This window comes from Panicum virgatum, chromosome 8N, assembly GCF_016808335.1.
Source record: "Panicum virgatum strain AP13 chromosome 8N, P.virgatum_v5, whole genome shotgun sequence".
Taxonomy (NCBI): domain Eukaryota; kingdom Viridiplantae; phylum Streptophyta; class Magnoliopsida; order Poales; family Poaceae; genus Panicum; species Panicum virgatum.
In genome coordinates, this window is record NC_053152.1 from 1436571 (window position 1) to 1449435 (window position 12865).

Consider the following 12865-nt stretch of genomic DNA (forward strand, 5'->3'; position numbering starts at 1 on the left):
GGGTCAACTAGCCAATGGGTCGACCCGACCCATTTCCATCCATAGTAGAGGCGGTAGCATGCTCGCAATGTACATATCGCCTCGTCCGGCAATAACTTTGGTAGATAAAGCCGGGGTTTCATCCAGCCCTGTGTTTGACTGCTGTATTGACGTAGCTTATTGTGAACATTACCTTAGGGTATCAGTAGTATAATCTAGAGAAAAGTCCAAATGGCCTAACGAAATAGTAGAACCTTGCTCTCAGTTGCAAAATGGCCTAACCAAATGCATAGTGAGAATCGGAGTATTTTGTTTCTTTGGAAAAAATAGTACCTCAACTGCAAATGTGTTGCCATACAAATTTGAACATACCAATCCTGTGTGTTTATTTATAGAACGGTCCCCAAGTGCTTCACTATTTCTTGTTGTAGGTGTAGGTAAAACGAAGTGAATGCGAATGATGCTGTTAAGCTCTGGCGTTCATTTACTAATGAAACTATGTGTATTCGGAACCACAGATTAGGAAAACAACACCGTTTTGCATTGCACGCTTTAAAACAAAAATAAAAAAAATTATGACTGTTAAGCTCACTAGCAGTAGCAGGAGCATACCTTTGTCACAAAGGCTTTGTGGATTTCCTAGGTTTTAGAGTTTTCAAATAGGTGATAGACTACTACTACTACTACTGGAGTAGCAAAAGAGAAGGCCCATGTTCGGAAAGACATAGGGGCTTTAATTTCTCCAAATGTTTAAAATCATTTTCTTCTATTAAATCATCATCCTACAGACATTTTTTTTTAAAATAGATCATCCTACAGACATACACCATTAGATCTCTTTTTAAAATCACCGTTGGTTAACAGGTTGATTTCAAGCCCTTTGAAAATATAGCCAAATTATTATCACTGCATAAAACGGTGTCTATGTCAGAGTTCCAGACCATGTGAATTTAGAATTACTCATTCTGCTGATGCTCACGCGTATCACAAGCAGTCTCATGGTACAAATTATTGGTCTACTTGCATTCTTCACCATTATTGAAGATCTCCGATTTTGAAGCAACTTCGTCAACAATTGAAGCACAGCGTACGTAAAGGCTCCACCAGCCAGCCCATCCCGTGCACTGACGACAATGGCAAGTTAAATGTCAACGCGCACAGTCTCCCTAAGCTACTATTCATAGCACTCTGTCTCTGCACTCTGCAGCAGGCAGCGTCACTGCATCACTCCCTGCGAGCCGCATCCAGTCCAGGCCCCATGGGTGCCGGCGACGACACCGCGCCGGCCAAGGCCGCCATGGAGGTGTCGGTGTCGTCCTTGTCGTCGACCTCCGCCTCCACGGCGCCAGCGCCTCCGCCGCCGTCGGTTCTCAGGTCCGTGCTTCTGTCGTACGCGTACGTGGGCATCTGGATCAGCCTGAGCTTCTCGGTGATCGTGTACAACAAGTACATCCTGGACCCCAAGATGTACGGGTGGCCCTTCCCCATCTCGCTCACCATGATCCACATGGCCTTCTGCGCCACCCTCGCCGCGGCGCTCGTCCGCGTGCTCCGCGTCGTCGACGTCCCCGCCTCGCCGCCCATGACGCCGCGCCTCTACGCCGCCTCCGTCGTCCCCATCGGCGCGCTCTACGCGCTCTCGCTCTGGTTCTCCAACTCCGCCTACATCTACCTCTCCGTCTCCTTCATCCAGATGCTCAAGGCGCTCATGCCCGTCGCCGTCTACTCCCTCGCCGTCGCCTTCCGCACCGACTCCTTCCGCCGCGCCTCCATGCTCAACATGCTCGGCATCTCCGCGGGCGTCGCCGTCGCCGCGTACGGCGAGGCGCGCTTCGACGCGTTCGGCGTCGCGCTCCAGCTCGCCGCCGTCGCCGCCGAGGCCACGCGGCTCGTGCTCATCCAGATCCTGCTCACCTCCAGGGGCATGTCCCTCAACCCCATCACCTCGCTCTACTACATCGCGCCCTGCTGCCTCCTGTTCCTCACCGTGCCGTGGTACGCCGTCGAGCTGCCCAGGCTGCGCGCCGCCGCGGCGTCGGCGGCGGGGCTGGCGCGGCCTGACGTGTTCGTGTTCGGGACCAACTCGCTCTGCGCCTTCGCGCTGAACCTGGCCGTGTTCCTGCTGGTGGGGAAGACGTCGGCGCTGACCATGAACGTGGCCGGCGTCGTCAAGGACTGGCTGCTCATCGCCTTCTCGTGGACGGTCATCAAGGACACCGTCACGCCCGTCAACCTCGCCGGCTACGGCATCGCCTTCCTCGGCGTCGCCTACTACAACCACGCCAAGCTGCAGGGGCTCAAGGCCAAGGAGGCCGAGAGGAAGGCGGCGGCGACTGCGGTGCCCAAGCCGGATGACGCGGAGGCGGCGCGGCTGCTGCCGGAGAAGGATGGTGGCGATGGTGACCGCAAAAATTGACGACGCTTCCCATCATGATGAATATTGGATATGTTGTACTGCAATTATTCATTTGGCTATAGGATTTCTGAAATTCTGATTTAATTCATCGTCGGATTTAAGCTGTAAGTTTGTGATTCTTCAGTGCAGGAAATGCAAAGCATAAATGATTTGGAAGGATGTTTACTCGTTAACATTTCAGTTTTTTTTTTGTTTCATAACGTCATAGCATTTAGATGATGTAGCACTGGACTGTTGGTTCACAAACTAATCTGATGGCATGGATGCCTTCTCGTCATGAAAAAAGTGGCTGCTACTGCTGCTGTTGTGGTACAAGTCACAGTCACAGGCTACAATATCTTTAGGTTTACTCAAAGTGGCACAAGGGGAAAAGGAACACATCACAAATGATACACCATTTTATTAAATGTGTTGCAGTGAACTGATGCACCGGCCGTGAGTTGCTAGGCAGGCAGGTAAGCCGTCCCTAACATTGAACTATATGCTCCTAGTCGACTAATCACTCAAGATTCTTCATCTTCACTCAAAGCTCACACAAGGGGAGTCCAAAATGGCCTAAAATATCACGCACATTGTTCGGTTGGATGAACTGTCTTCCATAATTCTTTGTCCCTTCTCTTAAGTTTTTTTCTTCAAAACACCATTCATTTTAGTTAGGAGCACGAATTCTGCAAATTCATCTAGTATGGTGGCGGAAAGCGTAAGTTCGTCCGTGTTCAGATTCGGTCTTCTAAGATTTGCGGTTCTCCAATCGAGGGAATGCAAATTCACGTTGTTCGCTGGCTTGTTAGCCAATTAGCCAGTAATATTTTTCTCTCACACCAAATCAGTACCAGCCAGCAGTACTTTTTTCTCATAATAAATCAACACCAACTGCTAACTACAACCAAACGAATAGAGTGTTGGCAACTCTTTTTTTCTCTCATTTAGATTAGATTTTGGAAGAAACAAAAGTGGTAAAGGTGACCTCACATCTACCATTTAGGATGTGTTTAGTTGGAGAGCCTTTTTTTCTCTTTTAGATTAGATTTTGGAAGAAACAAAAGTGGTAAAGGTGACCTCACATCTACCATTTAGGATGTGTTTAGTTGGAGAACCGAGTGGGATGGAGCGGCTCCATGCTTCGTTTGGTTTGCGGACATGTGAACGGAGCCAACCCCGCGAGCGAATATTCGCTCAATATGCGGGATGAGCTCGCTCCATCAAAATCATCGAAGCGGCTTGTCTCGACTTGTTTCAACTTATTTCCTCTTGTATAATACTATTTTTCTACCAGCCGAATACTATTCATCATCGGATGAGCCGAACAGCCTCTTGCTCCCGTTCAACTCCGTCACGTCTCGACGCGCTTCCTTCTCCCACGCGATTCTCTAGCCCCAGTGAGCTCGGGCGGAGCGCGTCCACCTGCAGAGCTCGAGCAGCGCGGGCTAAGCGGGGCCGCGGGAGGAGCTCGGGCCGGGCGGAGCACGGCCGTCGTCAGACCTCGGGTCGGGCGGAGCGCGCCCACCGGCGGGAGCTCGGGAGGAGCGCGGCCGCCGGTAGAGCTCGAAGCCCAACCCCGATGGCCAGACTCGCCGGCAGTGACGATCCCAAGCTCCGACGGCACTGGCGAAAGCAGCCGGCGGCGCTGGATGGAGCAGCGCTGCTTCGATTCGGGTGGCGGCGCAAACAATCAGGCGGCGCGTGCGAAGAATCAATCGGTAACAATCAATTTGGCCTCCGGCTGGTCGATTTGGGCAAAAGCGCGGCGAATCGAATGGGGGCGGACCGATTTAGGTGGCAGCAGATCGATTTGTCTAGCCGATTTGGGTGGCAGAGCTGGTAGCAGATCGATTTGGCTAGCGGTAGTTCAATTTGGGCAGCATCCCCTCGATTTGGATTGGAGTGGCCTGCAAGGGAGCAGCCCCTGCTGCGGGGAGAAGCACTTGCCGAGCATGCAGCGGTGGCGGCAGGCAGCTGCAGTCTGGAGGAGAGGGGAAGAAGGATGGTGTGCATGACATGACAGGTAGGCCCTACAAAACGGGCGTTAACGGCATGAGAGCCAGTTGGATCTTAGGCCCCGTTTGGGAGGGCTTCACCGGCGGCTTCACGAGCGGCTTCAGGTGAAGCCGTTCCAAATGTTTGTTTCAGGACCGGCTTCACGTGTGAAACCGGTTCTGAAGCCGTCGGCGGCTTACACAGGCAAAGTGAAGCCATGAATTCGTGGCTTCACGCGGCTTACACATCAATCTAACAAGTGAAGCTGTTTTGCCAAACATTTTCTAAAACGGCTCCAACTCCACCAGAAAAGCCGCTCCATCTGAGGAGCCAGAGCCGAAGCTGTTTTTGGAAGAGCCGAAGCCCTACCAAACAGGACCTTATTCTTCCAACCAAATAAAAAATGGATCCACTCCATCCCTCCAACAATACATAAAAATAGAGCCACTCCAACCCTCTAATCTGGAACGCCGTTCCGTCCTATCTCGCCCCTCGACCAAACGCTACCTTAGACTGCAATGCCACATCCATGTCCAATGAAAACAAGAAAGATCATCACTGAGAAAAAATGGAAGTGAGTGGACAGAGGAAGACCCAGGCCCAGGCCCAGGCGGAGCGGAAGGCTGTAGCTTTGAGCCGTTGACCAACAGTGGCTGAACAGTTAATGGGTCAATGATCCCACAACCAACAGTCCCAGGTTGCCAGAGATGGATCGGATGGCGTACGCATCGTCACTCGTCAGATCTGGTGATAAATTTAATGACTAAAAATTAATAACAAACTAAGGACATAGTAGGTAGAGATTTTATTTGATATGTTAGAGGTCATAAATTGGATGGTAAAAGTTAATATAATATAACTTTTTATACTCTATTTTAATTACACATTCATTTGTTGCAAATCACTATGCTAAAAATGATCAATACCAACAAGATGTTTCAAATGGTGGATCATAAGACGTCAATCTTTCCAATATTTTTGATACCGTCAATCGAAACATCATGTATTATAAGTATTAAATCTATATTTAAGTATTAAATCAAACAGTTCCCATATACTATCGTATCATTATTTTTCTTAGTTGTATTTCTTAAGCCACTGTCTAAAGTCGAGTTGGAGAATATAGATGGTTCCCTAACTTGCTTGTTATATATATATATGTGTGTGTGTGCGCGCGCGCGGGCCCCTTTTCACTTGTAGAAATTTTGCTGATTAGTATTTATATGGAATGTTATTTTCTCATTTTATTTGCTAAAGTTTTATATTGTGTGTACCTATTTAAGATTTGGATCAATAGCTAATATTGAAAAGATTGGCCCGGTACGATAATGATTAGAGGAGAGTCAATTCAATTGCTATAGCATATTGCATATTTTATGTAGCCAAATAGAGTATTATTAAAAAATATGATCAACTAATTTTATCATTTCATCTATTATACTAAAAAGGAAAGATAGTATTATAAGAAAAGAAGAAAGTGAGGTAAAGAAATAAAATGTGTCACCACTAGGGTTGAAAACGGTCGGGATAAATCCCGTTCCGTTCTGCACCGATTTCTCCATTTTACCCACTCGTTTTCGCATTTTCGGACAAATTCGGATTCGGTACGGTAATATGGGATATCAAATTCAGAATCGGGACGGAAACGGTTTGACTGTTTTCCCGATCGTTTTCGGATTTCCCGTATTTGTTCGGGATATCCCGCTTTTACCAATTCGGGACATCCCGTTTTTTTTTGCAGTTGATGGAAACTAGCCCAAAAAAATTAGAGCACCCCATCCGATTCCATGACTGTGTTCCCTCCGCCTCCGCCTCCGCCAGCCTACTGCGAACCCGTGCTCGCCGCCCAGTCCAACTGTCCAAGGCCCCCAACCACGTCACGCCGCCGCAGGGGACGGAGCCAGGGGCACCACTGCACCACTGCAGGCCGAGCACCCCCACGAACTGGAGAATGGACCCACTATCTCGCTTAGCAGTGAGGGGCAGGAAGAAGACTAAGTGCTATAGGCTGTATGTTTTTTATATTGTGTTGTGCTCTGCACTTGCGGGTCTTATTTGTGTATCTGAAACTTATTTGTGACTCTGTGTGAATGCGGCTGTGACCTGTCACCTGTGGACTCTGTGATCATGTGAACCAAGGCGTGTCACAGTTCAACACTTATATTATGCTTAACTATTAAGACTTGTGTTATACTGTTATTATATCTCTGTGTTATTAATTATTATGATTTATGATTTGTATGTGTTGTTGTGTCGGGTTGGTTGGATGGTTGGGTAATATTTCTTCATTGTACGGGTCGATAGTTCTGTTTTGACTTTTCGTATTTCGATCGTTTTCGACACATTCCGTTCGAATTGGTTCGTTTTCGATATCCCGTAATTCCGTGTTCGTTTTCGTGTTCGAGCTTCCCGTTTTCGATTTCGTATTCGTATTAAAATGTAAAAGTAAAAACAATAATAGAGTTATCCCGACCGATTCCGACCGTTTTCAACCCTAGTCACCACGGGTTGATTTATACTTGCCGAGCATTCACGGTTCACCCCTATCATTCACAAGGGCTATCAAAAAGGCTCAAAACTCGCGAAGCTATTTAAATTTAATTTGCTAAAATCTCAATTCATATACTAAGAATCAAATTGACCATGGGTCTAACCTAGAGCTCATGAGCTCCAACGCGCCGAGATCGAGCTATTCGATAAGTTCGAGTATTTCTATTTGCATGGTATGTGTATGCATCTTCATTACCTCTATTAAATTTTCAACCACCTAAAGCTAAAGTAATATAGCCGGAGGCTAAAGCGTTCCATTAGCTAGCAAGCGTTCTGTTACCTAGCGAGCTGCTATGTCACACAAGCTAAAAAATATAAAATAATAAGACTAGATGTTCAGGTATGTGTGTTTTCAGCTTCTCTTCCCATTTATTCATTGATCGCTTATACATACTTATTCTTATCTATTCTATTGGTGCTATGGATATACTCCCTTCGTCCCAAAATAAATGTAATTCTAAGACTAGACACGTAAACCAATGTATAGTGTAAAATTACAAAAATACCTCTTGTCTTTTATGAGAAGGATCTAGATAATGTCTTATCTTTTTTGTAAGAAGACTTCGAAAACTCTTGTCGTGGATCAAAGTAGCACTTTGCTGTGGGACAAATTTCAAACTCTAGATGTGGAGAGAGTAGTGTGAATAAAAATAATATCTCAGGCTCTGATCGGCCTCGGCTCGGGACACTGCAGCTTGAGGTGGTAGGCTCGCTCGAGCTCGGCTCATTGACAGCCCTCCCGCTCAGGCTCACGGCTCACGGCTCAGGGCCTCAGATCTCCTCGCCTTTCCCTTCTCTCGAACCCTCTCCTCGCTTGCTCTTCCTTCCCTGACGGCGACGACTGGGTGAGCGGCGGCGCCATCTGTCCTGTCTTCGCCCAGCCCTTTGCCGGCGACAAGCGCATCCTCCAGGTATGCCTGCCCCTTCTCTTTTCTTCTGCTGTGCGAGAGGGAGCACCCCAAACCCTAACAAAACTATTTGTATTCGGATCTGAATCCAGTTACAATATTAGTACCTACTAACTTCGATTTCGTTTGCAAAAATTATCGGGTGTACATGTGTACACCCATGTCCTATACTGGGTCCGCCCCTGAACGGCAACACACCAGATATTAGCCTTTTACTTTGTTCTTTCAGTACAAAGGGCTCTGTCCTGTTTTTTTTTTATGAAAGCACTAGATTTGGTCCTGACTGATACCTATAGAATGCAATTTGCTGGTGGATGCCATATATTCATATCATTGACAAGGTTGATCTGAGGAGCTATGATAGTTTAGACACTGTATATACTATGTTCATTGAGCTGTTGTCTATGCTCAGAACGATTTTTTTTCCCATAATATGATTCGACGACTAGTGCATTTATCGGCAATGCATGAGTTTATTCATAATGCATAAAGTAAAACTATAAGACAATAAGTACCCGGTAACAAGTTAAGTGTCTTTTATGTCAGGGCCAAGCTTGCAGCAGTATGAAAATCGTTTAGTTGAATAATGTCTTTAGTTCAATATTCAGAGAGTACTTATCTTACTCCATGGATTGACCGTAGTCTCCATGTTTCGTCACTCTTAGCTATTTACTCAAGTTCAGGTTTTATTTTAGATTCACACTTATGTACATTGTTCTCTAATTCTTATTTTTTTTCCTGTTTTTTTCCTTCCCTTCCATTCATTTAATGGAATTTTGATGCCTTGCAATTACACCAGTCTGCTCAATTTTACCTCAGATAGCATCATCTTTGCCTGTCCTCTTTAACATACTCTCGTTGACGGTGCTATCATATTCTTGAAAACCTTCTGTATTTTCTCCATCTGAGCATACTGCTATATGTGCATTTATTCCTTAACTGTCACCTTCTTTGAGGTGCCATTTTCCATTTGGTTACCCATGGCTAAATCCATTTTGAGAGTATTACATATCTTTTGTTCTAGCTGTTTCTGTCATTTTTCTTCCTATCCATACATCATCACTTTGCTCCCCCAATATTGTTGGTTCCTGTGCTCTTTCCAAAGTTTCCTTGGAACTTTGAGCTTTGGAAGATGTCAAGGAGGACAGAAAATGCCGCTTCCACCAAATCAGTTGAATTGGTCAAACAAGAAGACCATTTGGAGTTTGATGATCCTGACGAGGAAGATGAAGAGGAAGAAATTGAGTATGAAGAAATTGAGGAGGAGGTTGAGTATGAAGAGGTAGAAGAGGAGGAGGAAAAATCTGAAGTTGCGTGTGAAGGTGATGCTAAACATGACAGTAAAATGGTGGATGTTGATCAGAAGGATGAAGATGAAAAAGGGAAGCATGCTGAGCTTCTTGCTCTTCCTCCTCATGGATCCGAAGTGTATGTTGGGGGCATCTCCTCAGATGTATCTTCTGAAGATCTAAAAAATCTATTTGAGTCCGTTGGAGAAGTCGTGGAAGTGAGTACTGCCTACTTTCTGTGGGTTAGCTTCTGCATTTGTTTTCGTCTGCAATTTTCAGAGTCCGTTTTCCCTGCAGGTGCGGATACGAGGAAAGGGGGATAACAGGCTTTATGCTTTTGTTAATTTCAGAGATAAAGAACTGGCTTTAAAGGCCATCCAAAAGTTGAACAATAAGGACCTAAAGGTTTGTTTTCACTTGAGCTCAGAGTCAATCTTCTTGTTAGTCCACCAGTGATTAATTGCCACTGTTTATATTGATCTTTTACAAAAATATGGGTATATGTGATAAAGCAAGTATTTGGTAGGACATATCTTCCCAAGATAGAAGTAGGAAACTAAGTTGAAAATTGCATTTTCATACTTTACATTTAGTTTCGTGGATCAGTTTTGACATAGAAAAATACAAGGTTACATGGTTACTCTCGCATCTGCTTGGTATGTAAAAAAAAAAGGTTTGCAGCAGTTGCACTGTTCAGTCTACTTGAATTTAAAATACAAAACCTTGCAATCAGTTTAATACATAGCAAAGTACAAGGTTATATGATTACACTTACATCCGCTTGCTGTTTTTAAATTTTTTTGCAGCAATTCCACTGCTGAGTTTAAAGTACAGAACCGTGTGACTAATTGCAAACCCCTGTATTCTGTCATACTTTCAGAAATAAGAATTGTGGATGGTGGTATGTTATGTTTTCAGCAATATTTTTTTGGGGACCTTTCTAAAATATTTTTGGCTCCATATTATAGTGACCTAGTTTTGCAACCCAAAGAACACATGAATACACACTAGTATGTCCTGATTCCTTGTCACACCTGATTAGTCATACTTTCAGAAATCAGAATTGTGGATGGTGGTATGTATCTTTTCAACAATAATTTTTTGGGGGACCTTTCTAAAATATTTTTGGCTCCATGTATACAGAACTGTTTGCATCCCAAAGAACTCATAAATACACACTAGTACTTCCTGTTCCTGATTCCTTGTTACACCTGATTCTCTTACATCTCATATATCTTGTATATTGATATGAAATGGACCTATTGTTATGATTCTTGTACCAGGGAAAGAAGATAAAGGTTTCTTCCTCCCAGGCAAAGAACAGGCTATTTATTGGGAATGTACCCAAAGATTGGACACTGAATGATTTCAAAAATGCAGTGGAAGAAGTTGGTCCTGGAGTTTTAAAAGTTAATCTCCCAAAGGTATTGATGAAATACTTGGATAGTTCAATAACTTAAGCATCCATCATTACAGCTGTTTTACATTGAATGTATCTTCGCCATAGGCACAGCGTTCAGATCGCCACAAGGGTTATGGCTTTATTGAATACTACAACCAGGCATGTGCAGAGTATGCTAGGCAGAAGATGTCTACCCCAGAATTCAAACTAGATACAAATGCTCCTACTGTCAACTGGGCAGATTCTAAGAATAGTGGTGAATCTGCTTCTACTGCACAGGTTCTTTTGAGTTTTGAGCACCACATGACAAAATGTTACCTTTATGTTTCCTTCTATAATGATGATGTTGTATATGGATGTACATTTTTTTGTCTTCAGGTTAAATCGCTATATGTCAAAAACCTGCCCAAGACTGTTACTGAAGAGCAGCTGAAAAAGCTGTTCGAGCATCTTGGGGAAATTACAAAAGTTATTCTTCCTCCTGCAAAAGCTGGTCATGAAAATCGGTACGGTTTTGTTCACTTTAAGGAACGGTACATGGCTATTAAGTCTTTGAAGAACACCGAGAGATATGTACTTGATGGTGAGTTTTCTTATCTAACATCATTCTATAGCTAGTCAATTTTACTTCATGTATCTAAACGCTCATGGATTTTTTTATCCATCAGGCCAGCTATTGGATTGTTCACTTGCAAAAGCTGATAAGAAGGATGGTACTGTATCAGTACCTACTGCGAAAGGAGGTCCATTGCTGCCAAGTTATACCCCACTTGGATATGGACTGGCGGGGGCCAATCCACTTGGAAATGGACTGGCAGGTGCTTATAATCCACTCAGAAATGGATTGGCAGGTGTTTATAATCCACTCGGAAATGGATTGGCAAGTGCTTATGGTGTGCTTCCTGCTTGTGCTGCACAGGTACATGACACCATCTGTTATACACTGGCCAATGCATGGATAAATTACGTATGCAAGAGGTGACATCCTTCTAACTGTTGTGTATGCAGTATGCTTGGCATTCTTTGCACGTCTGCAGCCAATTTTGTATGCTCCAGGTGCCCCTTCAGCTTCAACAATGACCCCAATGGTTCTACCAGATGGCCGTCTTGTATATGTGTAAGTAATCGATCTATTCTAATTTCAAGTATTCTTCTAGAAAAGTCTTGTCTGTGTGCTAAATCACATGTATTATTTAGTATTTGCAGCTCTTAAGTTTGACACCAGACATAGACCTGGAGTATTTTATGAAACTAGTATGTTTTGTAGAGGGGAGTTGTTTTGCTTTTCCATCACTTTCAATGGTCCAATAGTGCTGCAGTCATATTTCCATTGTTGATTTATAGTTTCCTTTTTCTTTGGCAGACCACAGCCTGCAGGGCAGCAGACTGTGCATCTGGCTTCGCCTCCGGCCCAGCAAGGTGGTCGTCGTTGTGGTGGCAGCGGCAGCAGCAGCAGCGGTGGTGGATCCAGCTCTGGTGGAAAGCAGCAGAGAGGAGATGACCGTGGTAGCAACAACAGTCGCAGGGGCCGACACCGTCCCTACTGATGTTTGCAAATGTTGCTGTTAGGCTGTTAGCGCTTAGAAGTTAGAAGAACCTAGCACGAAGAAAGAATGGCTCTGTTGCTGTACCTAGCTGGCTACCGGTTAATGCTGGAAACTGTACTTTCTAGGGGTTGTTACTTTTGTCGGTCTGCTCAAACTGCCGTAGATCTCATAATACTGCAAACCGCAGATGTAGCTTTGGATGCAGTCGTAGTTCTGTTTATTCATCCAGCTTCAGGAATAGTTGTGACGTGTTTGCTGCACTGGTCTACATTTGCGTCTCTGATCAGTCTCGGCATGTTTACCGTGAGGAATTGGCTGCTGGCCGATAATGATCTTGTCTGCAATCTAACCTGTTACTTTTTCCATGGGGAACGGAATGTGGGTCAAGATGAGATGTGTTCGCTAGGCAAGAGGGCCGAGGGGCACCTACCAAGCAGGCAGCAAGAATTGCTGGCGAATTGCTGGCAGAGGTGGATGAATTGGTGATCAACTCGGCAGCAAGTAAAGTCGAGACCTTTAAAGTGATCCCTGAACAAGTCTGAACTGTGAACTGAAGCATCTGTGTTTTTCCGGCGTGGTGGGAGTAGTCTCTGCGTTCCCCCTCGCTGCATCACCAGCCACGATCCCCCGTCCGTGTGGGAGCATGGAGGAGAGGCCGCCGTTCTTCAAGCCATGCCCGCCTACGCCGGCAGTAACCAAGTCAGACTGCCGGCAGGCTCCTGCATTTGAACACAAGACAGAGCGCCGCCGACGCAGTCACTGACACGGACGGCGGAACTGGGAACCGGCGATGGACG

At 45.2% G+C, this 12865-nt stretch overlaps 2 protein-coding genes across 10 annotated transcripts; both read left to right on the forward strand.

Annotated features, from left to right (window-relative positions):
• Nucleotides 1–1078: 1078 nt before the first annotated feature.
• Nucleotides 1079–2554, forward strand: LOC120685506 (probable sugar phosphate/phosphate translocator At5g25400). Its single transcript, XM_039967476.1, has one exon. It carries the CDS (start codon nucleotides 1238–1240, stop codon nucleotides 2393–2395), a length of 1158 nt encoding a protein of 385 aa, XP_039823410.1. The 5' UTR covers nucleotides 1079–1237; the 3' UTR covers nucleotides 2396–2554.
• Nucleotides 2555–3705: 1151 nt separating this feature from the next.
• LOC120685507 (heterogeneous nuclear ribonucleoprotein Q-like) lies at nucleotides 3706–12397 on the forward strand. 9 transcript variants are annotated; one of them, XM_039967480.1, is made up of 9 exons: nucleotides 3706–7833; nucleotides 8936–9337; nucleotides 9417–9524; nucleotides 10403–10543; nucleotides 10627–10800; nucleotides 10900–11104; nucleotides 11190–11440; nucleotides 11559–11638; nucleotides 11885–12397. In XM_039967480.1, exons 2-9 carry the CDS (start codon nucleotides 8963–8965, stop codon nucleotides 12066–12068), a joined length of 1518 nt encoding a protein of 505 aa, XP_039823414.1. In that variant the 5' UTR covers nucleotides 3706–7833; nucleotides 8936–8962; the 3' UTR covers nucleotides 12069–12397. The 9 variants fall into 9 exon arrangements, with proteins under 9 accessions (XP_039823414.1, XP_039823413.1, XP_039823419.1 ...); XM_039967479.1 differs by having other exon boundaries at nucleotides 3707–7833; nucleotides 8630–9337; XM_039967485.1 differs by having other exon boundaries at nucleotides 3709–7833; nucleotides 11530–11638.
• Nucleotides 12398–12865: the final 468 nt, after the last annotated feature.